Genomic DNA, 26,429 nt, shown 5'->3' with positions numbered 1-26,429 from the left:
ATTTGACTTGTCTCGCTGTTGCACGATCAAGGGCAATACAGAACCCTATCAAAAACAATGAAGAGTACTAGCGGCACTTTAGAGACTAACAAATTTATCTGGGCATAAGCTTTCAAGACCACGTGATCTAAGGAGCTGATCCAAAAGTGCAGGCAAGCTAATTGAAAGGGCTCCCACTGAAGTCAAAGGCAGTCTTTCATTGACGTCAATGCGCCTGTAACTGCATGGGTTCTCCATTGCTGGCAGGAGTAAAGAGTAGGAACAATTTATTTTCTCCCTAAAGTTATGACTCAGGATGCATGCCGTAAATAGACCTGTTGTAGACAAGGCTGCCATTTTACACAGCCAATTCCCAGACCATAATCCCAGCTCTGAGTTCTCCATGTAGGAGTCTGTAAGCCATGCCCATACTTCAGATAAAAGCTTGAAAACATGAACTCTAAACAGTCTAACACCAGAAGGCAAATAAAAAGAACCACACATTTATTAGGGTTAAAAAAAAATCTCATGAATTTAAGCTGAGCTCATGATTTTTAGGGGCTTTACTTGTGATTTTTGAATGCGTGGAGTTGGCAATACTGGAAACGACAACAAAATAACCCAAAAGAAAAAGGACATTTCAAAGGTTTTTTTTATTTTATTATCGGAATCTTTTTTGACCATTTTTGTCACATGGTTTGCCTAAAAAGAAAAAGAAATTCTTTCTTTGGATATAGAACTGGAAGAGCAGCGTGTTTATGTCATGAATGACTCATGGGATCAGTGTTGAGAGACTAAATGCTTCAGAAGCGAATGCTCTATAGAGATGATTGTTTTTAATATAAAACAGCATACGTTTAAAACAACAAGGTCTTTTTTTCCTTTCCTGCCGTGGCCAGTGAACATAAGGAAGGCAACACAGTTTACGTGTTAATAGAATTAAGTTACCTGGTGCTATATTATCACAGTCTTTTGGAAAGTGGAAGAAATTGCACACACAGGAGTCAGAGAAGGGAGAAATAATCGTGAATAAACATAGATTCTGGGATGTATTTATTTGTTTCGTCTCAGGAAGATAAAGGATTCCTCATGAAAAGAGAGACATCCCCTTTTCTTTTGCTTTGGGGAGGCATCTCCAGTTCACTTCTGCAGAGTGAAAGCTTTTAGAGGCGTGAGTACCACAGAACAAGTCAGTCAGGAAGAATGAACTTGGCCAAGTATAGCCAACATTTTCTAAGCTTTCACTTCCAGCCTCTGAGAGAAATCTGTCTTTGAACATAGAATCATATATTGACTACTTGAAACCTTTCAGTCCCAAAGCTCTAAGGCAGCCATTTCTTTTGCCTCTTATCCGTTAGTTGGGAAGGTAGAAAGGTTGGTCCAGAGTGTTTTATTGGAAGCCTTGTTTCTAGGCCAATGCCAGTGCACACCAAGAGTCCTGACGGAGGGGAATGCTTAGTCCTGACTGTTGAGTCATGGTAGCAGAAGTGAAGGCGTAATCCTCAGGTTCAAATTTGAACTCGGAATGGCCGCTGGCCAGTGTGTCATCCGACTGGCTTTGAGCCTATGAAGATTACGATAAGGAGAATTATTATAAAGCCACAGATGTATTTTAATATATATTTAAAGCAGAAGTTTCAAAATGAGAACACTGAGTTACAGTTACTTTTATTTATTTGTATTTGTCTTTGATCAGTGATGCAATAATCTAGCTCTAAAATCGTCTAGCTAATCACTTAGGATGGGATTTCCGAAGAAACCTAACGGAGTTGGGTGTCTGACTTCCATTGAAATGTAATGGGAATTCGATGCCTATCTTCCTTAGGCTCTATTGAAAACCCCAGCAATTTAGCTGACAGCGTTCCAATTCTGAATGAAGGGAATGTAAGATAAACCCATTACTCGCACCATGTCATTAGCAAAAGAATAGTCAGATTTGTCATAATTTAGTAGTATGAATATGACAGATTATGAATATGATAGATTAGACCCTAGCAGAATTGTATGCTCAAGAGAACCCCAGAACTAGACAAGAGGATTGCTTCATTCTAAGACTAAAGTGCCTTTGCAGAGCTCTCTGGAAGAAGCCTGTGCTATACCTGGCTCTACTGATTGATTGATTGGATTGATTGATTGATAGATAGATTGAATGTGTCCAGTTTGGAGATCTCTGGGCACATGTATGTTCTTTATAACCATAACACCAATCAAATTTATCAATGTCAACCAAGAACCTCTACTATAAACTAGAGAGGGCACCAAGTCTCACAGTTGGGATCTCAGTCGGAACTTCCCTTAAATTCAGACATATTCAGATTCAGAGGCTTGGTTAGGCCCAATATAAAGATGATGCATAGTCAGAATATTTTGATTTAGAGCCATCTCTTCCATCAGATAAACAAAGCACCAATCCGTGCACCCAATGCAACCCATCCAGACAAACTCGTGAGACAGGAAATGGGTCTGACACCCAATGATCTCTAGAGAACACTCTTTGCGCTGCACTTTCATGAGTGTTAGATACACCTCTAATTGCCAGCAGAACAATAAAGAAAATGCCATACAGGTAAGTATATACTTGTCTGATTAGAAAGCTGTCAAGAACTGTGCAAGTTCCTAATCTCACTTACACTGGTTTTCAATTGACTCCATTGTGTTATTCCTGATTTACAACAGAGCAAGATCAGAATCAAGCCCAGCTACATGGACATAACTCCCATTGCCATCAGTGCAAGTTGAAGCTGTGTACTCTGTAGAAGGGTAGAACTGGACTCTATGCAAATTATAAAACTTGTGGCGACCCTTCATATCTGTGCCTAATAGTTTTCAGAGCAAAAGGTGCGTTTAGGGGTAGAAGACAGGTTGAGGTGTGGATGGGAGAGTCTAATTATGAAACTGGCTTGTTGTAGCAACAGACAGTTAAACTACTTAGTCCGGTACCAGCTAGTCAAAAAAATCAATGCGAACAAATACAAATAGCTCTCTGATCTCAAGCTTTACCTGGGAGACTGACACTATGGTTTGTCCTGGGTACTGTGATGTCACATTGGGTTCGGTTTTTAAAGTGACGGTGCTGTCCGAGTTTGTAATGGAAGAAGGGGAGTTAGTGGCTGAAGTTGTAGACCCTGAAAGATAATGGTTACCAGCTGATAAAGTAGCAGACACATAAGTCAGTTCTCAGAGAAACAGTCATTTATATTTTAATAGCTCCCTGAACTTTTTTAGGGGAGAATCTCCTATCTCATGGCATTGTTGTAACATGAGAGTACTTTTTGTGTGGTAGTTTGTTTGTTTGTTTCTCAGATAAAACATGGAAAAAACAGAACTGATTGGTAAGTGACACGCTAGAGGTACTTGGGAGGGAGACAGACACGTGATAGACATGAACGTTATTCTTCCTGGGTGGCCCTTCCTGTCAGAGCCCTGAGACGAGTCCACTCATTTGCTCCCCACCTTAACACCCATCACACTAAAGGCCCCACAGCCTGGCTCTCATCATGCATTTGACTGAAGAGGGCTGGAATGGTTTCAGAGTCCATCAGCCCCACTCTGAAACCAGCAAGAGGATTGCTGCTGAGTGCAACACGAGGCACTCCCCTCACTGGCTCAGCAGACCATCTGAGGCATTCCCGGCCCCCACCTTTCCCCTTTACACCAGTTACACCCTTGCTGCTGAAGTTGCAGTTCAGGAACCCTTTGCGCAGCATGGAGGTGTATAGCAGCAAAGTGAAATTGACAAGATCTCTCTCAAGTGCTTCTGAGGGGAATTTTTTAAATCCTCTCTTAACCTTTCCTACCTCCCTCTGCCCCAGCAACTCTTGACAATACCCGGCTGCCCTACTGCTCCCACCCCTATATACTCCATCCATCCAACAGCCAGGGATACAGTGTCTGCATGTGTCTTCTAAAATGCCCAGCAGTGAGACAGCTAACAGCACTGCCGTTTACATCGCCAACATGAGTGGACACCCCAATGAGAAGAATGGGACTCTCGTCTGAGGCTCAGGGAAACAACACTGCATCAGCTTGCATCTGCAGGGTTTTCTTTCCAGTCATAAAGACTAAAAGACACTCTGTTTTCTTGTAGGAAAGATTAGATTCTGCAGGCATATTCTGTAGCAGGAATTAACTTTGTAGCCAATTCCATAGCTGTAGAATCACTGACAACACTAGGCCCTGCTTAGAGTCTAAGCCATAGGGAGGAATAATAAAAGAACCATACCTGTTGAGGTTTTGCCTTTGGTAATGTTTTTAGGCTTCCTTTTCCTTGTCTGGATGCTTTCCTTTTTCATTGCCAGGGGTCGTGGCACCTTGACACCCACAAAGTTTGGAATCATTAATAGTGTATTGTACTGAGCTCTGCCACGTGTGTTACTTTTATATTTACATACTGTAGCTCGTGCAAAGACCTTGTCCTTCACTAAGTGCTATTTTTCTCCACAACAGGCCTTGGCTGGAAGATGTATAAGGCTGAACAGTTGAGGCTTTCACACAAATTTTGTTCTTTTCCATTATTTCCTATTTTCCTTTTCCTGATTTATTAGTGACCTTTGCAACTGTGTCTTATTAAATTACACCAGTGTGTGGGGCACTGGATGTCTCCCAGGGAATGGTCATGGGATAGGGAGATGTTAACCTCTAGGGCACTGGCTCAAATTGGCCCAGGCTGAAGCACAAAGTCTGCTTTGTGGCCTATGGACAATTCACTAGAGGTTCCTGCCCTGAGTGGATAAACATCATCAAACCACCTCCACAACTTGGCGCTAACTGCCCTTCTTGCTAGAAACCAAGAATCGAATGGGCGTGGAGACTAAACCATCCTGTCTCCTCTAGAAGTGCCCCTGCCAGGTCTGGGCAGGTGCATAGTCCTGGTCTGGGAAAGTTTGCCCTGCTGCTACCTTGGAGGAACCTGTTCTATGGAAACAGGGGACTCCAGGCTAGCAATCACATCTTTCTTATCCACTACATTCATATTAAAATGTTAGCAGAAACAGAATCACACTTGTGCCCCTGAGATAATGGAAAGGAAAGAAGTTAATTAATAGATTTTAAGGCCAGAAGGCTCTGTTACAACCATCTACTCTGACCTCCTGCATCACACAGGCTAGAGAACCTCACCCAGTAATTTCCGCATCAGGCCCATAACTTCTGTTTGATTTACAGCAGATCTTTTAGAAAGACAGCAAACCTTGAATTAAAGACTTCAAGTGATGGAGAATCCACCACGTCCACAGGTAAATTGTTCCAATAGTTAATTACCATCACTGTTAAACGTGCACATTATTTCCAGTCTGGATTTATCTAGCTTCTGCTCCTAACCACTGAATTTCATTATGCCTTTTCCTGCTAGATTAAAGAGCCATCTACTATCAGAAATGTCTTCCCCATGTATGTTCTTGTAGAGCGTGATAAAAATCACCTTTTAACTTTCTCTTTGATAAATGAAACAGACTGAGTTTCTTAAGTCCCTCACTATAAGACATGTTTTCCAGACTTAGATCGTTCCTTTAGCTCTTTTCTGAATTCTTTCCGATTCTTGGACTGGATAAAGCTGCCCCTTCCAATAGGAAGTGAAGGCAGGATATTTTAAACCTGGTGGGAAATGATTAAAGACAATATGGTTTCCTATGGAGGATAAATTAGTGCCTTACCCCATGGAGTTTCATGTATAATCCACAGGCATTGCAGACTGGCTCTCCTTCTGCATTCCGTCTCCAGAGGGTAGTATTGGTTGTGTGACAGTTAGTGCAACAAAGGCCGGCGCGTCTCGATGAAGACTAAAAAAAACCCCACACACATGAAAAAAAGAAAAGTAAGAGTTTGCATGCAGGGGGAAAAGGAAAAATCTCAAATTACACTGATTTCCTGGACAATGAAAAATGCTGACTAAATGCACAAGATAACAAAATTCACATCAAAGAAATAGCTGTCCAGTGAGCTCATTTGATTTGCAAACGTTCTTTTATGGAGCTTGATAAACCTGGCAAACATCCTTTTAATCCCTTCCACTAATGTTAAACAAATATGTTCCGAGAAATAACATTTCATAACATGGTGCGATAATTTCCAAGTGATCCACTCGGAGGGAGACGAGTCTTATAAGAATTATTATCCATGTTTTGAAAGCAGAAATTTTGCGAACTCCATAGAAAAATGCTGTTGATTTAAATTAACTGTTAAAGTTAAATGGGGCCAGACTGATCTCTGGTGTAAATCATCAGTGGTGTTTGGGCTTGGAACAGGTTCATAAAAAAAGAATGATCCTTTGCACTTCCTGCGTCTCCCGCCTCTCATCTAAAGAGCCCAAAGCACTTTCCAAACACTAATTAATTCCAATTTTTGTGGGTGGCTTGACTGCAGGACAAGTCCCAAAGCTAATGTTTCTTTAGCTGGAAGCAGAAACACTTTGTAGAAGCAGCAGGCCTGTCTCTGTCAATCGTGTTCTCAGCTAGTGGGAAATTCAGAGCTCTCAACACAGGGTTTTAGCTTGTCAACTTATGGGCGTTTCATTTTAATGTCTCTTAGCGCTAGGCATTCCAACTATTTGAACAGGAGTCTTCAGTAAGTGTAAAGATATTGGTGCCATATTTAATATCATGGACTATCGCCACATTCCCGTGTTTGAGTGATGTTCTTCAGCCTGGGGACAAAAATGTCAATTCATCACGGAGATAGATGTTGGGTGATGCAAGTAACAAAGAATTCCACATCTGTTTTGTTTTCCCATTATTGCGTCACATCATTACTAAGCATTGTGATAAATTGGGTAAGGGGAGAAGGAATAAAAATGAAACGTTTTACAAGGTTAGTTGTTAAGTGCAGATCAGATTTGAGTTTCAGAAGACAGGGAGGGCAAAGTGACAGAAAGCTCTTTGAGTCACTGGTTGCTAAGTGAAGCAGCTGCAGCAACTTGTTGCAGATCATTATATTCCTTTATACATTATTTATTTTTCAAAAAACAACCTGCCAAAATATAACCCTGAGATGCAAGTGGATTAACTTTTGCACAGAAAAGAATCTGATGATGTTCAAAATCTTTCCCTAGCAATTTCTGTCCTGAGCAGGAGGGATGGGGTCATGGATATACCTGGTATAGCTAACCTGGTATAGCTAACCTGGGCAAAATCCTGCCCTCAGATATGCCTCCTTAACTGCTATCGGGCCCCATTTGCCTAGCTCACATCTTGTGTCGAGCTGAGCATCCTCAGGTAACTCAGCTAGAGAAGAAGGAGATCAGCACCTTGCAGAATTGGCACAACCCAGCCTGAAAACAGTCCCATAGTCCCTCCTATCATCAATAGTCCCATGGAAGCAGCACATACTGCAAGCCAATGGGCCTACTCACAGTCGTAAGGACCACATCTGGTATTAAGGGGAGGGTTTACAAAGTGCTTGGTTTTGGCCTAGCTGTCCCCGCTGAAGACTGGGGGACTTCTACCACTGACTGGATGTAGAGTAAGGCCAGTGCTGAGAGCTTTGGAAAGTACCACCCTTAAGTGTTATAGCAGGATCAGTACTACCTGAGGGGCTGGACCCACCGCCCCGGATGATCAAGTAGGTCTCATGACATGAGGTCAGACTTGCTGAAATTGTGCTCCTGACCACTGAATTCCAATACTAGGCCTGGCACCAAAGTGGTCTTCCTATCTAGATACTTCTACAGCCTTCATCACCCTCGTATTTGAGGGCCTCAAATCACTAATGGATTTTATTCTCTCCCCAACACTGCGAGACAGGAAAGTGCTATTTCCACTAAACAAATGGGGAGCTGGGACACATGGTAGATTAAATGACTTCTCCAAGGTCAGACACAAAGGGTTTGTCTACACAGCACTCTAGTCCACGCCGTACGGGGGTAAATTTTAGGCTGTGCTAGGGTATCGTGCACTAAATGGCCCATGTAGACCGTGCTGGTGCGCACTAAAATTTCCCTGGTGCACGTTAATGTGGTCCCATTTCAAACTGTACTACCTTAGTGTGCACCAGCAGGGTCCACCGGGTCATTTAGTGTGTGATAGCCTAGCACAGACTAAAAGTTACACCCTCTTGTGTGGACTAAAGCACCATGTAGACAAGTCAGGGGCTGAGCTGGGAATAGAAACCACATCTCCTCAGTTCCAGTTCAGTGCCTAACTCAGCAGAAAATCCTTCCTACTCTGTAATCTTTGCATCATCAGTCACCCAGCAGTTCTGTGACGGAAGAGTGAGTAATATGTAACTGACGGCATTTCAGAACCAACTATAAGATAGTTTTAATACACTGTTGTTTCAAATAATTTTACAGACCATGGGACCATCTTCTTCTCCTAGGGAAGTCACTGGGAGCGTGATCAGGCCCAGGGTTACCAAAACACTGGGTCTAAAAAACTTTAAACATTCTCTGAAGTTGCCCATTGTGATTTAACTTTCCACTGCAGCAAGAAAGACACAGTCAAGGCTACTTTTGCTTACTGAAGGACAAAAGGTACAAAATGTTATTACTAATTTCCCAGCAGTTTACTTAAAAGAAAGAGCGTTCTTGCCCTTCCCCACCCCCAATGCAAAGTCCGCCATTGTAGCATTCTGACCTTGTCTAGGAAGTTGTTGACTTCAACATTGTACTCCAGTGTTTATTTATATAAATGTAGCATTTAAACAAAAAGCCCTTCATGGGCTGCACTTGACAGCCAACTGCTGCTGATAAAGCTCTTGGAATCATTCGTCTGAGCATATTTAATAAAATGTACGCTAAAGTTAGCTACATGAAGGTCTAACAGAGCAACTGGCCCAAGAAACTCAGAATTAACAGAGGATGGTCCCTCTGTGGAGCTGGCTGACTGTTTGAAGAAAACCACAAAACCATCAGAAACTCAGAACATGGAAATGAAAGTAGAGGCGTTTCATAGAAAATACCTTTGAACCCCCAGAACATCTCATCAAAACTTGTTGCCACTTTAGATGGGCATGACTTGTTGGGGAACGGGGTCATTAGACAGTTTGCTACAGGTGGGCAAATGGTAGGTCTTCTTGGTCAAATGAACCTTTGTGAAACCTCTGAAAGCTGGATCACTGAGATGTCTCATGAAACCATACAAACCCAGACACAAGGCAGAGTGTTGCAAAACACACAAGTCTGAAATCTGCTGATGAAAAATGCTATATAAGAGCTGGGGATTATTAATTTGAGTTCCTTTGCCATTCTAGCTTCGAATGAGCCTAAAACTCAAGGGGTGGGAAATCACATGAACTGAAACCAATGAAATAGTAAATCAAAACACACCATACATTTTGCACCGATCTAGATACCCATCAGTTAACATGGTATTTAAGCTCAAACCCCAAGTCAAGGTCCTCAAAGGATGTTATAAGTGGCATTACCTACGCACGAAGAGTTAACTAATGGCTATAGTTACTCTTTTCTGAAACCTCTCTATCGAATGAACATGCTTTCTCAGCTCAGAATGTGATTGGTGTTATAGATTTTCATGAGAACATTGTTCTTATTATAAGAACAACTTAATCATTTTATTTCCTTTTTTGTTCTTTGTTGGGTTTTTTTGCTAACAGTGCAATAACTTGCACGGAACATATCCATGTGGATATTCATGCTCTACCAAAATTATTTCATGAGGTGCTGCAGTAACCATGTGATATTTTTCTGTGCCACCGTGTAGTGGAAAGTTCTATGTTTGCCTTAAAAAAAAAATTACAACCTCAGTAACTTGGAAAATAGTTGATTCCTCAGAAAGGGCCCAATCTTACAATTAGTGGATGTTTTCACTGAATAAGAACCAAGTTAAGAATAGAGCCAGCAGATAATTGATTTTTTTTTGGTTTGGCAGCCAAACCAAAAGAATCTGAAAAATATTTTCTTTCATTTGACCCAAACCAATTTCCCGCCCCCATTTTGTTTTGTTTCATTTTGGGTGTTTTTTACCCTTTAAAAAAAAATCTAGCTACATTTCTAAACAAAACATCCTATTTTATTTTGAAAATGTCAAAACAAGACAGTTTGGCTTTTTGGGGGAAAAATTCTCTGTTTCTTTTTTTGGGTGAAACTGTTCACCAAATTTGACTTGGATTTGCAAATAGTTTTGGTCAACCCAAAACTGCATTATTAGAGGCCTGCATCCAGCCTTTCTGCTGTGGGGACTGACAGATATCAGGCGTGTCCTGAGCATGCTGCAGGATTGTGCCCTGCTGGAGAGACAGAGATTCCTCCACCTAGGCTGAGAATCCTGCTTCAGGGATTCTGGGGCTTCGGCTTGAGCCAGGGCTCCGAGCTGCTTGTTAGCTGTGGGACAGCATCACAACTTCTGCATTAGCTTAATATTAAAATCAATGGGACTACTCACGTATGCACAGTTACATGTGCTTTCAGGATCAGGGCCTAATTTATTATTTTGTAAAGTGCTTCAAGATACCTTGACTATGAAAGATGCTCTATAAAACAAAATTCCGTCCCAGCCCATCACTAAGTAATGTAGCTTTCTATGGAAATCAATAGGGTTGCATTCTGTTCATGTCAAAGATAAAAAAGGATATGTCGCAAAACTGCTGCTTACAGAACATTGCCGTATCATATAAAATGGGCTAGCAACTGTATTATTCTTACTTACCGTAACTTCATATACATGACTACACTACTGTATACAGAACTGCTAAGTATCGTTCCTGCTGTGCTACTGTGCAGTCACATTGAAATCTCTAGCGCAAAATATGCCTTTTATTTTAATGCAATTTTGCATAGTAAAAGCAGCATACCCAGCAGGCAAAATAATACATAGTGAAATATCTGTCTAGGCTGGTTACAGAATGAAGCTCATAAGATAAAGAGAACAGAGCATTATTTTACTACAAAGTATATATTTCTATGCACTGTAAGGGAGTGTAATTCAACGGTTCCTCATCTTAACGAGACTTTAGTGTTTCATTGAATTCACTGGTTCAAGTACAGCACTCTTTTACTACCAACCAACTAGTGAAGACTGTACGCAGGGATATTGCTCAGAAAATTTCTGTGCAGAAAACTTTTTTTTTTTTTAAAGTCTAGGACTTAGCAAAATCAAAGCAAATGTGAAACCCTGAAGCTCGACTTTTTTTTTTTTTTTAAAAAAGCTTTGGGGGTTTAAACAATGGTTTTATGGAGGGCAGGGGGAAATCAGACCTAGGATGGCAACATGCATCTTAAAAATTAATCCTTGTGGAATTTGTTCAGCTCAGATATTTCAAAGTTAATTAAACAACAACAACCACAAGGACCAAGCCTGTTGTGAGAATTTAAATAGGAACAAAGGGAAAACAATAGGGATAAAGTGGACAAGAAGACATGGGTCCTTCTCCTGGAGTGTACTGAGAGCTCACTCCAGCTCCCTTTACTCAACTATTGGTAACTAATGTAGACTCAATGTTGTTAACAATTGCTTAGGACCCATTTCCGCAGAGCTTATATCAGTGGAAGGTCTGTTACATAGGGATGGCAACACTGGGCCCCTTAGGCCTGGTTTATTCTTAGAGGTTAGATCAACCTAGCTATGTCGCTCAGGGCTGTGAACAATGTTATGTCCTGCTGAGTAACGTAGTTAGGTTGACATAATCCCCTGTGTAGACATGGCTAGTTTGATGGAATAATTCTTCAGTCAACCTAGCTACCTCCTTTTGAGGGGTGGATTAACTACATGGATGGGGAAAAAACCTTCCACCCTCGAAGGAAGTGTCCACGCTACAGTGGCACGGCTGCAGCGCCGTAACTGTGCCGTTGAAGCGGCTGTAGTGTAGACATGCCCTTAGAACCAGAGCACAGCCATCCTCAGTTTCACCCCTTTTTGGCCTCCCACTTCTGCCTTATTCCTTGGGGTTGAAACTGGTTTCCCAGGTGGTCCTGATCCTGACTCCAGTGAAGACAATGAGAGTTTTGCTACTGATTGAGTGGGAGCAGAACCGAATTCTTTTTTCAAGTGATCTTGCTTATGGAGACGAGAGACTGGCTTGTTGCATGCTGGCGGAGCCATTTCCCCATTTGGAGACTGGATTTCGTAACTGCAGCAGGAAGTGGTCGTCCAGCTATCGGCCTGCTGAAGGACCAGTCACTTTGTTTTTAAATCACCAGAACAACCAGTTTTTTGTATGATGACAGGATTCAAATACCAGTAGAAAAATGCCAGTGTGAATCTGACATTAAGGGCTAGATTTTCCAGTGCTCAGTGCCAATCAGCTCCCATTGTGATGCTAATGCCTTGATTTTCAAAAAAGCGCTGCGTGCCTGAATTACCCTGAAAGGCACTTCCAGTGCCTAAATGGGAGCTAAGTCCCTCTGAAAATCTGCCCCCTTAGGGCCAAAGCACTGTGCAGGGGACTCCCACTGAAGTCAATGGGAATTGTACATAAGAACATAAGAATGGCCATACTGGGTCAGACCAAAGATCCATCCAGCCCAGTATCCTGTCTGCCAACAGTGGCCAATGCCAGGTGCCCCAGAGGGAGTGAACCTCACAGGTAATGATCAAGTGATCTCTCTCCTGCCATCCATCTCCACCCTCTGACAAACAGAGGCTAGGGACACCATTCCTTACCCATCCTGGTTAATACCCATTAATGAACTTAACATCCATGGATTTATCCAGTTCTCTTTTAAACCCTGTAATAATCCTAGCCTCACAACCTCCTCAGGCAAGGAGTTCCACAGGTTGATTGTGCGCTGAGTGAAGAAGAACTTCCTTTTATTTGTTTTAAACCTGCTACCCATTAATTTGATTCGGTGGCCGCTAGTTCTTATATTATGGGAACAAGTAAATAATGTGAGTTGTGAGTTTCCATAGACCAGTCCCTGATCTTGCAATCAGATACTTTGGTTCACAGGCCTCCAGGTGGGTACAAGTGTCTGCCTACATGGAGTTGATTACAGGAGCTGGTCCCAATGTTTTCGCTTTCCAGCTCACAGCATTGAATCGTGCGTGAATAATTGCTTAAAAATGATGAAAAATAGTTACTGGGCATGTATAGCCCTCTGGGGAATGGGTGTTACATGCTCAGTGGCTCGTTAAAATGTAAATATATCAGACCTGACCATTTATTTTCCTGACAAATCCAAATGATATTAGTCTGTACTAACCTCCTTGCTCAGCCAAGATTCCTGTTGACTTCAGCTGGAGAAAAATGCACTAGGAATCGCTGCAGCAAAAAGAGCAGCTGTCATGAGCAGCTTGTGTTTTCAAGTGTCCGAAACTGCAGAGATGCACGAGGTTCGCTTCACTAGGAGCTTGACCCCGCAGTGCTTAAATCAATAAGAACTTTGCCATTGACTTCAATGGATGACAAATCAGACCTTATAGGTGTAAAACCCTGTCCCTACCAGGGCCTGCCATGGCCAGAGAAAATCCTTCACATGGTCGTGAATGTTGACGTGAATAGGATACTGCCTGGACTCTAAAAATTAGAGGCTATGCATGCGGTGTGTCTGATAAAGGGAGTCTTTGGGATGTGGGAGTGAGGGAGAGGAGCTGTGTGAGAGCTTGCCAGACAGGCTAAGGGCTTGTCTACACTTGTCTACCAGGGGATCAACGAGCGGAGATTGATGCATCAGTGGTCGATTTAGCAGATCTAATGAAGACCTGCTTAATCGACCACAGATTGCTCTCCTGTCGCCTCCTGTACTCCACCAGATTGAGAAGGGTAGGGGGAGTCGATGGGAGAGCGTCTCCTGTCGACATTGCGTAGCTTAGATCGAATTTCCCCTGTAGTGTAGACAAGGCCTAAGACACACACCTGGCCTGCGTGCAGTACCGTTTGCACATGGCCGTAGACCTCTACAGCTTGAGATTTGGGGCTGGTCAGAAGAAAGATTGCTTGTACACATCAGGGTTTATCTAAACATTAGATTAGTTCCATTTGTCAGTCCTAGCTGTTACATCTCTAAAAACTGGGAATTAAAAGTATTTAGTCAGTAATGATTCCCCAGTGCTAGGCAGATGGCCTGTACCAGGAAAGCCCCTACAATGAATAAGTCCTAATACTTCAACAAAATACCTTAGTAGCATATCCCAATGTGGCAAGGCCTAGAGCTTTGAATATATACATATGTAAATACATTACATCCCCCAGCTTGGAAATACCATCAGTAATAACAACCTAACAACAGTTCCTCCTGATCTGGGGTGGAGGATTATGGTAGGTAAGTGATGCTGGACATATCAAATGGCTGTTACACATCTGTGTTTTGAGCTTAGAACATGCAATAAGTGGGACTGAGCTCTGAAACCATCCCTAACTTGATCACTTTTCCTCTTATGGGGAGAGCTGGCTGAAAAATTGAATTTCCATCCCATGGGAAATTCTGGGATTTTTAATTTGGTTTTGTCTCAAATCAGGACAAAAAGTCTAAATCTCTGAATGTTCATATCACAAAATATTCTGAGATATTTCATTTCAACCTTATTGAACCCTTTAGTTTTGATAAGATCGAAAATTTTTTTGACTTTATCATTTCAACTATATTCTAGTATATTATTGTCAAAATGAAGCATTTTGATGATTTCCTACTGGATTTTTTGGTGAAATTGATACATTCTAGTGAAATGGTTTAGATTTTGTTGAATCATCATTTTCCAATGGAAAACCATAGCATCAGAAAATTTTTGACCAGCTCTACTGATGAGGCTGTTGCATAAAGGATGGGTGATCAGTGATCAGGCCTAACCCCCTGCAGCATAGGAAATAGCCCCGGCGTCCTTAGGCAGCCTGGACATAGTACACAAGTGGGAAGGTGTGAGAGTTAGCCTTCCCTAACTCTATGCACCCTTAATAATGGTGCAACCTATTTGTCTCCATTTCATCTGCTATATATATTGAAAGGACTCTGAGAAACATCTGCTGTGAAGTCAGTTACACAGTTCTCTCAACAAAAAAGGTCTTCAAAATCAGTGGAGTTGCTCTGGATTTACATCAGTATACCTGAGATCAGAATCTGCCCCAGTATACAGACACTATTCACATTACAGCTGGTTGGAAGTTTTCTGACGGAATGTTTTTCCATCAGAAAATGCTGATTCACTGAAAGCAAAACGTTCCGGGGAAACGTGTGGATTTTAATGAAATTATGTTTTAAAATAATGGGATGGAGCATTCTGATGATGGCAAAATGTTCCATTTTGAGAATGCAACATTTTAATTTCCTGGTTTGAAACAACATTTTGTTTTGATATTATATTATGTGTAATGTAAAAAAGCAAAATCAGAAGGAAATGTTTCATTTTTATCAAAAGGAAACATTTCCATTCACCTGAAATAAATGTTTTTAAATGTTCATTTAATGGGAAATTTCACATTTTGGGGGGTTTGTTCCATTTTGGAATGGGAAGAACTGAAATCACGGAATTTTCTGTGAAACCGAAAATCCAGTTCCTGCCCCGCTCTAATTCAGACACAAGCATCTTTACTATTTCCAGTAACTGACTTTTGAAGATATCAGTAAATACCAGAAAGCAAAACACAGCAAGGCGGACAGAAGAATTACATTTTAAAACAGTTGTTTTTCTTAAGAAATTGGTTATAATAAGAAGTTGGAATCCATTAAAAATCTTATTAAAAATTGGCACTAGACTTCTAAATCAGTTTAACTGATACATGTTAGTTTTAATTTTAAAACAAATCGCATCTGCCTAGATAACTTGTAAACAAAGCTTCAAAGGCAATATGACAGAAAACAGACAATTTACACTGAGGCTCACTAAGCACAAATGTTGCACAGAGATTGTAATTGTTCATAGAAACATTCTGTTAAAAACCAAAGTCCCTGCATAGTGACCTCAGTAAGACTTATCATCATGCAAAGGAAAATGGGCTTCTTAGGGATCCCTGAGCTGTATGGATCTGATCCTGTAAATTCTTGGTCAAAGCTGTCCATTGACATCCAATGAGAGTTTTACCTGAGTAATGAGCGTAGTATCCTATTCATATTGTTACATTATATCTATAACAGTGTCTTTAATACCAAACTACTAGGGTCTTCACCAAATTATTTATTGATAAACCCTAATTCTGCACACACTTGCACACAGGCTTTACTTTACACACATGCACAGATTACGTACACAGTTAACGTGCAAATGTCTTTGCAGCTTTTTGGAGACATACGTGTAAAAATTAGGGATTTTACATTAGCATTCATACCCTAAGCTCTAGCAAAAAAATCTATTTCCAACTGAAACTTTATATTTACTGGTGTGATATTCCCTAATTTTGGTGGGAGGACTTGACTGATTAAGAGTTTGAGGGATCGAGCCCTGAGCTCTGTTTCCAATCACTGCAGTGTGAAAAGGTGAAGCTTTATACAACTAAATTCAAATATCAAAGGTGAATTTACATGAAAAAGACACACCTTCTCCCCCTTGCAAGGAGACCCAACTGTGATGGAATCCAATGTATAATATCTGTAAGATTAATATTTTAATCTGAAAAGATACAGCAACTAATGAACACAGTAACCATAACCTATCCTTCAGCCAATGCTGACAGCCAGAAATGCACCAGTGACTGTATGAGATTCCAGCCTACAGTATTTATTTAACCGGGGACAATTGTGCTCCCATTTAAATCAGTGGCAAAGCTCTCATTGACTTCAAAGAAGTAAGGCTAGATCAGTGTTAACTTGTTGTTCCATATTCAGCCCAGCCTAAAAAGTAAATTAGAAAGAGGTGATAACATGCATTCTAGTAGATAGATAATCAGCTTGTCTATCTAGATGCATGCACTACTATATATTAACCTGATACTATGCCTATTCTATGTGTTTGTGATCATCGAAATGGTTGGAAATGGTGAGGCACATTTAATCTGAAAATACTGCTTAGTAGCATGTCATTTAATTTAATTTAATTTAATGTCCTGAGGGCATTTACACTATGGAGAGTAATTGTTAAGATATACTCATTATTTCAATCTATTAAAGGCCTGATGGTTTTAATGGGAGTTGGGTCTGGTCCTAAATTGAGACCGTAGGCATTTTATCCTTGAGCACAGGCTATTCATTCCCCTGAATCAGAATTGCAAGATCAGCCCCTCCACTGAACACACAAATAGCTAGTGTCCAACAGGCAATGCCTTTGTTTTGGTCAAGGTTTTCACAAGGACAGGCACATGCCACACCACTAGTAACTCCCCAGTTGCATTTTTCAGCTGGCTAATTTAAACAACCCTCAGCCACAAGCTGTCAAAGTGGTTCCTGACTTTGTACGGGGCCCACGCATCCGGTAAACACTCTACTGCCCATGTTTTTATGGTGCTCGCTTGAAAAAAGGCTCCTCTCAGTTCACACCGTGGTAGCCATGATTTCTGACCAGCCTCTTCGAAGAGCCACGCTCAAGCAACACACCCATTGACTTCAGCACTAACTGTGACTGGAGAAGCATCACAGGAAGGTGGGAGCTGGTGACTTGCGTGAAGGGCAGAACTCAAACCTCTCTCTTGGGGAGCCTACATGGGAAAACTTTTCTGCAAACCCAGAAATGCACACAAGGAGCTTTGGACCGGTGATATGCACACTTAAGAGCTCTATGCACAGAACCAGGCCTTTCCTGTTTGAGAGCAATATTAAAAATATCCTCAGCTTTCATACATGTTTGTAATTGATCAGCCTGTATCCACCAATGTATCTGGAGCTGTGAATTCCTGCATTCAATAACAAGCAAGTTAAGTAACTAGGAGGGTCCTAATAGATCTCTCCTGTCATTGAAAGGGGTCCTTATACACTGGAGGCAGAAAACCACAGCTACTCATCTTAGCATTTAAATGTAAATACAGTCCCATGGCATTGACCCTCATTTTTGAGATCTTTATTCCCATTAATATCTATTTTTTTATTCTCTAGCTAACCTGGCTGTATTTTCCTTTGGTAGATTCTTAGTTGTCTACTCCTTACTTCTAAGAGAGCAATGCATACATGTGCCCACATGTATTTATCCCAATAAAATACACTCAAAGTGATCAAAAACCCAACAGAGGGTCAATCAGACACTCTATAGATCATTTTAATCTATCTTTGGTAGCCTTCCAAAATATGGTGTGTGTTTTTTTGCTAGGCATTATAGCAGAAAATTTCAGGGGCCTCAAGAGGCAAAACTTTGGAAAGATAACTTTATTATTGACATGAAAAGCAAATTCACTTCTTCTGCACTATAAACACACAATATTCTCTTGCACACAATATTGTTTTAACTGGCCACTGTACACTAGAATCCCAACTAAGCTCATGGCTTTTTCTTTTCTTTTTAAAGAACAATGTCAAAATATGTCAAACGAACATTGAATAACTTCCCCTGAATTTAAACACAGACTTTTTGTTGATAGAGGGGATAAAAAATATTTAGAGAAAGGCCAGTTCCCGGGTAATGATAAGGTGGTCATATTAAAAACAAAACAAAAAAAGACATGACATAGTTTGCTTCTCTCTTTAGATTCTGTTTTATACAGGCCCAAACTTTAAAGATTTCCCCCTGACTGGCAAGAAACCCTGTCCTTTGTTTGAAATACGAGGCAAGTGGACTGAGAGAGGAAAGAGGACAAGACAACCCGCGCTTATCAATGTGAATTTCATCCTACCTTGCAAAACGAAAGCACCCAACTGCTCTCAGCTCTAGATTTCGATTAAGGGGTTACACCTCTGTATTCCAGTGTCAAAGACTATGTTTGTAAAAATCAAGCCACTGGATTTCTCTTTGTGGGAACGACTGAGGGGAGAGCATGTCACTCTATTCAGATTCGATAAATCATCTGCCCGAGGAAACATACAAATATGTAAACCTTTGGTTTCTTAGCCTACCGCTTTCTCTCCTTTCAAATCAGTCCTGTAGGACTACCACCAGTGCTGCAGTAGCTGTGTAAATAGCTAGTTAGTTTCCTTGCAAACTTGCACAGAAGTCTCCGTTTGTAACGAGCTGGTGTCATTTCATCCTCCCACCTTTACCTGCTGAACAGGTCAGGCTGGGCGGGTGGGGTGGGCGCGCTGTTTTTACACCAGCGAATAATAGCTAACGACTCATGAACAATAATTATCATCATCATCATGCGTGATCGATCGCCAGCGACCGACGGCACAAATATGGCTGGGATTATTGCTTAGCACTCACGAGTTCACTTCTCAGCTGGATTCCTCGGAGCTGCAACATCTCAGGGGCCAGACCTTTATTTCTCCAAGCCCCAGAAGAAAGCTCCGAGGCACCTCACTCGCCTCTCCCCCCGCCCCGGAGCGCACAAAGCACCCCCTCTAGCCAGAGCCTGGCGCCGGCACAGATCCCCCACTTCCCTAGCGCGCTGCGGGAGAGAGGGGGAAAGAGATGGGCGGTTTGGGGGCTGCCAGCCTTACCAGCCTCTTCTGTGGCTTGATGAGCGGTCGGTTGATGCCATTCATTTTGTGATAGAGACCGCAGGCGTTGCACAGATAGTGCCCGGTGCCATCCTTTCTCCAGAGCGGGGTGGACATCGCCCCGCAGTTCACACACTCTCGGCCATCCCCGGGGAATTCTTCCAAGTACTCTGAAACTGACCCAAACGCAGCTGGTTAGGCGCTCGCTCCCTTCCCCGGACAAGGTCACTTCCCCGCGGGGATCCCAAGCGACCCGGGCTAGGCAGAGCCAGCGCGCCGGTCCTCAAAGGAACCCAGTTTTGTCTTAAGAGGAACAAAAGGCAAAACGGCATTCCCTAGCCCTTTAAGCACCGATTGCTCTGGGGGACGCTATGGGAGAGCATTTGGCTGCTGCGCATTCAGGTGCCCCTGAAATTTACCTTTAACTACCTCCCCCCCCCCCCCCCACGGCTACTTTCCTAAATACGATTCTTTGCAAGAGCAAACAGCCCCGGGACACCAAGTGTCAGACACACCGGGGCGTCCGGCTTCTCTTCGGCCAAAGAATCTGCAGAATTTTTCTCCAGCCTTGAGGCTTTTGTCAGCCATCTCCTGGCTCCCGCAAAGGACCGTGCTGTGCGTCTCTGGCTTACCAGGATCCGGCCAGCTTGTTTTCCCTAAACGGCAAATAGTTGTAACATCACTACTGAAAATACCACACCAGTGCGCCACGGATACCGGGAAGAAACTCAGCTGGAAGAAGGGACACGGCCCTGTGCGGCGTGGGGCGAGGGAATCAGTACATGGGAACAAGTATCAGAGGGGTAGCCGGCACGGGAAGTGACCGAGAGCGATGGTAAATAAGGATCAGAAATAAGATGTTAGGGGAAGATCCCTCCCTAACAGGATTCCCACTGGAGTCACTGACAGTTTTGCCCACCTCCCGATCGCAGGTGAAAACACCACGCGTGAAATCCTGGCCCCGTGGAAGTCAAAGGGAGTTTTGCTACTGACTTCAATGATTTCTCCTCACCGCACCTGTATTGGATTGCCCCAGTATGAAATAAATCACAGGCGGAAATAGCTGAGGGCCCTGTCCCAGGGCTATGAAGAGGGGAGTTCGGCTTAAGCAGAGATGGCAGCAGATAGCCCGGTCGGTTTGCCCATCCCGTCAATCAGCAGGTCTCCCACTTTTCATGGCCTCGAGAAGTGTCAGACCCAGGGGTGTCAGCTGCAAAACTCCCATTGACTCCAGCCGCAGCGGGTCAAGAGAGAGAGAGAGAAAGAAATCCAGGCGAATATGTCAGACCAAGTTCTTTTCTGCCGACTCTCATGGGAGCCTGGATTCTGAAGCAGGACCCTTCCCATCGGCTTCACTGGGCTGAGGATCAAGTTCTCTCCATTGCAAAGCACCAGAGGGGACCTGCTCGCAAGGACCTATTTCAGTTACACCCCATCCCTGCTTTTAGCAGCGCTCTAACCTGTCTCCACGATCTGCTAAGAAGGAGAAAGAAGCCCCCGCCCCCTCCCCTGTTTTCTTTTTTACTTAACCTTTTAATGTATCATTTAATGATTTTTTAAAAAAAATAAATATCCCCGACAAGGGGCGATAATGAAGATTGATTTCATTTCATTTCCCTGAGGACTCCCCAGAAACCGCTTCTCATGTGGCTGGAAGCGGGCCGGGTGCAGCCCAGCTCGGTTGTAAAAATAAATGATCGCTATGATGTTATTGTAAGATGATAAAAGGAGGAGGGGGGGAGGGAGGGAACTGGAAGACTTTCCTGATTTCAATCAAATGGTGTTGGTTGCTGACTGGTGGCGACAAGCAGGCTGGGGAAGGCCTGGTGGAATGTCTATGGCTGATGTACCACTTCGGGGGATGCTGGCCTGTGGGTATCAATCACACCTAGAGCTCCGAGCTGACAAATGACAGACTCACAGGGGAAAGGGGGGGGGGTCAGCTTTCCCCAGTCAATCTTACAGCTCCCAGGACCATCGCTGGGGGAGTTTGAAGTTGTGTATGGCTGTAGACACCACACATCTAATTGTATTATATATCCATACTATGTGGCTATAGAACATACATGTAAAATAAACTGAATATAAAATCAATGTGCTGTGTGTGTACACACGTACATGCACATCTTTTACACACACACACACAAAGAGGACATGGGTTTTACACACACACCCATATTTTGCACATAGGTACACATGTATACTTTCCCCTAAGTCCCAAATATTATATATTCATGGGGCACTTAACTAGACATTTCAGAGTGAGATCTGACCCCCTTCTTCCAGAAATCAGAAGGGAAAGTGAAACGTTTTGTTTGTCTGACTGGCTTTGTGTATCTCCCAGCTATGTATTTTTGCTTCAGTTATTTTACAAGCAGGCGATACAGAGCAACCCCTATTATTTCAGTCTTAGTATGAGTTGATTTAAAGCCTCTCCCCCCCCCCCCCCGAAATAACTCCCTCCCTCCCACTCTGGAAGAAGCTGTTCTTCGTGGTTTGAAAATTGCCTGTTTTCTTTCCAAATCAAAATGCACTCCTGGTTTAACCTCCTTTGGACCTATTAAAGAAGCGATCCTTAAAAAAGAAAAAAGTTTGGACTTTTTGTTGTTGTGTAAAGGCGCTTCACACTCGCTCACATGATCTAAGAGCAAAAATAAATAACTAAAAGAGATTCTTGAACACTGCATTTTGGAAGGCCAATAACATACACAATGCATGGCACAGAGAATGACTTTGCAAGGAATCCACATCTCTCAACAGAAAAGAGGGTAGTTTATAAACTGGGGTGATTTCTATGGGATTAATGTTTGCTTTAGGCGCATTGAAGAGTTACATTCAACTCATCAGGGGGTTCCAACTAATGCAGTGGGGGAAAAGATTGTACATTACTTTCAAAGGCAAATAAAAACGATTCCCAGAAATCATAAAGAAGCAGCTGTTTAACGTGCAATAAAAGAAAGTGGGACCCGCAATTTGGAAAAGTTCGTAAGAAACATGGAGTGGAGGCATGTTTCCTAGTTTACTTTGTTCTCACTAGAGAGATAAGATAATTCGATTCACCGCAGTAAAGATAATAAGAAGGATGAGATCCTGAAGTGGATTTTAAAGTACTTTTCAAAACATAATCTTAGGAGAAGAATAGACCCATGAGTTATAAACTAGAGCTGGTCCTATTTATTTAGCAGACCGGGAAGGGTCAGGGGGAGGAGGGGGAGAAGCTGGAAAGTTGGCTAGGACCTTGATTTAAAAGGGCTCTCCGTGTGGATAAAAACGAATTGAAGTGGGTTTTATTGTTCAACGCCTGACTAGATTTCACTGTCTCTCCAGAGGCAGCAGATTGATGCAATTGGGGAATTGTTTGGGTGAAGGCGAATTAGGAGACCAAGAGTCTGTTCAAATATAAACTAATTTACCACAATAAATTACTTAAAAGGGAAGGAGCTATAAATCTGCCCTCCTAATTCAAACACAAGGGCAAGTATTGAGGCGAAGGCACAGAGTCGATATTGTAGAAAGCAGAGATCATTTGGGGTAAAGGGCAAGGCGTTTAAACTACCTCCATTTTCCTGTCCTCCAGGGAAATCACTCTCCTTTTTAAACGTGTTCTTTCCCCTTCTTGATATATATATATATATATATATATATATATATACATACACACACACACAGGCATTCATGTGGCAACAACCCAGTTCCTGCCTGGAGAGGGGAGGGAACAGCTGATTCCACTACTGGACCCTTCATAGGGTTAAAGACACAGGAGGTCTTTCTAGAGAACCATCTTTTCCTTAAGGTTCACTTCAAACTCAGGGGTCAGATTCTCCTGCCTCATTGCGCCCATTACCTGACTCCCCATTTAGTCCCATTAACTCCAGCGGGGCAGAGTCAGGCGCTACTTTGACCACAAGAACCGGGCCGTGCACGAACACGCTGGGTTCTTTTTTGTCAGTTTTCCGTTTCCATGAGGCTCCTGGCAGCACTTTAGGGAGCGGATCCTGCTGCCCACTGAAGCGTCCATTGGCTCCAGCGGGAGACAGGGTAGGCCCCACTCAAAAAGTGGATTGCCCTCCAGGAAACGTGCAATGGGTTGGAAAAACAAACCGGCGTGGGTCCAATTCTCCCCCCCCCCCAAGCCCCCGTCTTCCTCTGCTAGAGAAGTGGGTGCCTTACAAATCGTTTGCATTTTTAAAAATAGCTAAACCTACCCCAGGGCCTCCAGAAGGGAGGGCTCCTGGGAGCAGGGAAGGGGGCGCAGAGGTACCGGGAGCCGCGTGCGGCCCAGCCGGGCTGGGCTCTGCGGTGCACCAGGGCCCAGGTGCGGTCACCTACCGAAAGTGGATCTCCTGCCCGGCAAGGCAGCCTGCCTCGTCTGGAGACTGTGCAGGACGCTGCTTTCAAAGTGTCCCGCGGTCCAGGAGGGAGGCATCTCCGGGCTCACGTAGGCAGGGTAGGGGCTGGAGTAGGATCCATTGACCGAGCGCACCAAGGCATTGCCGTACTGCTCCCTGGCCCCGCTGCCCAGGAGCAGCGGGCTCTGGTAGGCTCCCTCCCGGCCGGCGTTGTTGCTGACGGGCGGACTGGGCGAGTAGGGGAAGCCCGAAGACGGATGAGGGCTGCTCGGGTTGAAGGCCGATGCCTCGCCGCCGGTCTGCGCCCAGCCCGGGTGGTTGCCCAGGGGGTGGCTCTGGTGGGCTGTCTCGCAGCCTTGCAGATAAGGCAGGGTCTGCAGCATGGAGGGCACCCGGGTGGTGGGCACGTACACCGGGGAGCTGGCCGACGAGTGCAGGAAATTGCTGGAGTCGTGGGAATAAGCCGATTGCCCATGGTTGGGGGCTAGGGCTAAACTCTGATACATTTTATATCCTCCAAAGCGGGACCAAGGCCCGGGGCAGCCGTGGGTCGGGGAAAGCAGCCGCTCAGTCGGAGCAGAAGTTTTCTGTGGCGTGAAGCTTCAGGATTCCTATGTCCAGGGCTGGGAGTTTGACATGAGAAGCCGGGCTGCTCCCTTGCAGCTGTCTCCAGATGTTCGGGCTCAGGTCAGTAACAGTTCCAGGCACCTGAAACAGGAAAGCAGACAGGTGTGACTTTTTTTTTTTAATGGCACAACTATTAGATCATAAAAAAACCAAACCCGTGTTGGTTCGCAGCAGCCTCTTGCACCTGCCCTTCCACACGGACACTGGTGAAGAGGAGGGATGTTTTAACACGTCTTCATGGAAGGAGATCGCAGCTAAACACGACGAAACGAATGAGGATGGGAAGAAGCACCGGGCGAGAATTAAAGGTTTGGATTATTGCCAGATGCAGATCTTTATTTCAGAACTGAGTCCCCTTTTAGTTATTCAGTTTGCCAGTATTATCCATAATAATTCACTCTACAGAGAAAAGCTCACGAATGCTCATGCTCAAATAAATTGGTTAGTCTCTAAGGTGCCACAAGTCCTCCTTTTCTTTTTGCGAATACAGACTAACACGCTGTTACTCTGAAATCTACAGAGAAAATTCACTATATTGGGTATTATTATATTGCATAATACAACACACATATCCCACATATCTAATATACGAAACATACAATTATATACATATGCACGATCATATACAAGTATAGCACACATACAGATATATCCAAATGCACGATCATATGCAACATATATAATTTATGTGTATTTTGTATATTTCGCATCATATGTATTGAAATATACAGTGTTACTTATATAAATACTGGCTTTGCAGGTGATAATACATATTCTGGAGTTTGCTTTACAGTATCTACCTATAGAAACGCCACTCAAAGTCCCAACGTTACATTTAGGCTAGATACAATAACACAGTATTTTAAACGGGGTACTTCTGTGTTTTAAACAAATGCTCTCAACTTTTGTTAGTACGATTTTTTTTTAAAGAATGTCTTCACGAATGTTCTGCTTTCCATGTAAATTTCGCCAAGTTCTCTAATGGGATTTGCTTTTTCTTTACAACACCGATTTGGACAAATAAAAACCCTGCAGTCGTTTTAAACATTTAATATGCTCCCGAAACTGATTCTTGGTTTATTTGTTTTTGTGAAGATACATTTTGCAACCGATGAAATAATAGGAATAATCGTTCTATAATGAACACAAAACACAACACATAAAATCAACACTTTTCAAAAAGACTTTCCTGCCATATAAATAACGCCATTTGCGTTTAACCCTGCCAGGAAGAGAGATTCCTGTTCGCTTTCAGCCATCACAGTCTATTCAGGAGCCACAGTAAGAAGTCGCAACACAACCCTACAACTTCCTCGGTGATTTTAAGAAGTCAGCAAATTCGGTGTCTTTTTAAAAACAACTCAGCAATCGTGGCCGCGCTGTAAATAATGGGCCTCGGTGAAAAGATAACGAGAGCGGCTGCTGCACACAGGAGCAACAGAAAGCGTGGCATTAAACCGATCTTTTGGAATGAGAAAGCAAAGCGAAGAATGCGAAGTGTTGTTAATTCCCCCGGCCGGCCTGCTGCGTAGGGGTGGCAGGGAAGGCTCCTTTCCACATCAGGATTTTGCTGCTTCCTCGATAAGCAGCAAAATAATCCTAATCTGGCCCCTGTATAAAAGGACCATCTGAAAATGGGATTTTTTTTTCCAAATCAGAGACCACGTAAATCACGGAGCAATATCACTAGCTGCCTTGCAAAGCTAACAGAATCCCATCGGGAAACCTCCCGACTCCCGAGGCATTATCTCCGAGATAAGGGCAGCTGGCAGATAAATTCGCAGAGAAGTACTTACAGTGCAGCGGGGAAGGAGCAAAACCGTGCATGGCTGGGTGGGAATTAAGAAGCAGCTGAATCCAAATCCTCGGGGAAATTCCAGCAAAAAGAGGGACTGGCTTGCCCCCCCCTTCTCCCCAGTAAAGAATCGGTGACTTTAGCCCCCCTCCCCCCCGCGCCGCCTTCCCCTTTGAAGGGAGTGGTATCGCTGTGATAGGGTTTGACCCAGCTCCCCTATCTGCTTTAACTGGCTCCTTTCTCTGCTAATCTCGAAGTTAAAGTGGTTCCCTTCGCTTTACAGCAGGGCAATTGTATGGCCCGGATCACGTGACCCCCCCGGCTAGGTAGGCCGTTGTGTTCT

At 43.3% G+C, this 26,429-nt stretch overlaps 1 protein-coding gene across 2 annotated transcripts; it reads right to left on the bottom strand.

Annotated features, from left to right (window-relative positions):
- Positions 1-541: 541 nt before the first annotated feature.
- GATA5 (GATA binding protein 5) lies at positions 542-26,226 on the bottom strand. Of its 2 annotated transcripts, none has more exons than XM_074969695.1 (7): positions 26,088-26,226; positions 23,645-24,372; positions 19,316-19,491; positions 5,631-5,756; positions 4,202-4,289; positions 2,980-3,104; positions 542-1,543 (listed from the first exon to the last, which is right to left on the bottom strand). In XM_074969695.1, the coding sequence occupies exons 2-7, from the start codon at positions 24,168-24,170 to the stop codon at positions 1,388-1,390; spliced, it is 1,197 nt and encodes a 398-aa protein (XP_074825796.1). In that variant the 5' UTR covers positions 24,171-24,372; positions 26,088-26,226; the 3' UTR covers positions 542-1,387. The 2 variants fall into 2 exon arrangements, with proteins under 2 accessions (XP_074825796.1, XP_074825797.1); XM_074969696.1 differs by lacking the exon at positions 26,088-26,226 and adding an exon at positions 24,476-24,621.
- Between the last annotated feature and the right edge of the window lie 203 nt (positions 26,227-26,429).

This window comes from Natator depressus, chromosome 13 (assembly GCF_965152275.1).
Source record: "Natator depressus isolate rNatDep1 chromosome 13, rNatDep2.hap1, whole genome shotgun sequence".
Taxonomy (NCBI): domain Eukaryota; kingdom Metazoa; phylum Chordata; order Testudines; family Cheloniidae; genus Natator; species Natator depressus.
Note: the sequence above shows the minus strand (reverse complement) of the source record. Positions and strands in the feature narration are given on the sequence as shown.

What these genes read in the sequence shown, in the direction of transcription:
- GATA5 (XM_074969695.1), bottom strand. Translation starts at nt 24,170, where the DNA reads ATGTATCAGAGTTTAGCCCTAGCCCCCAACCATGGGCAATCGGCTTAT. An exon ending in GGGCAGGAGATCCACTTTCG is followed by an intron (nt 19,492 to 23,644) that starts GTAGGTGACCGC and finishes CGTTTGGGTCAG; the next exon opens with TTTCAGAGTACTTGGAAGAA. An exon ending in CCATAGTGTCAGTCTCCCAG is followed by an intron (nt 1,544 to 2,979) that starts GTAAAGCTTGAG and finishes TAATCTTCATAG; the next exon opens with GCTCAAAGCCAGTCGGATGA.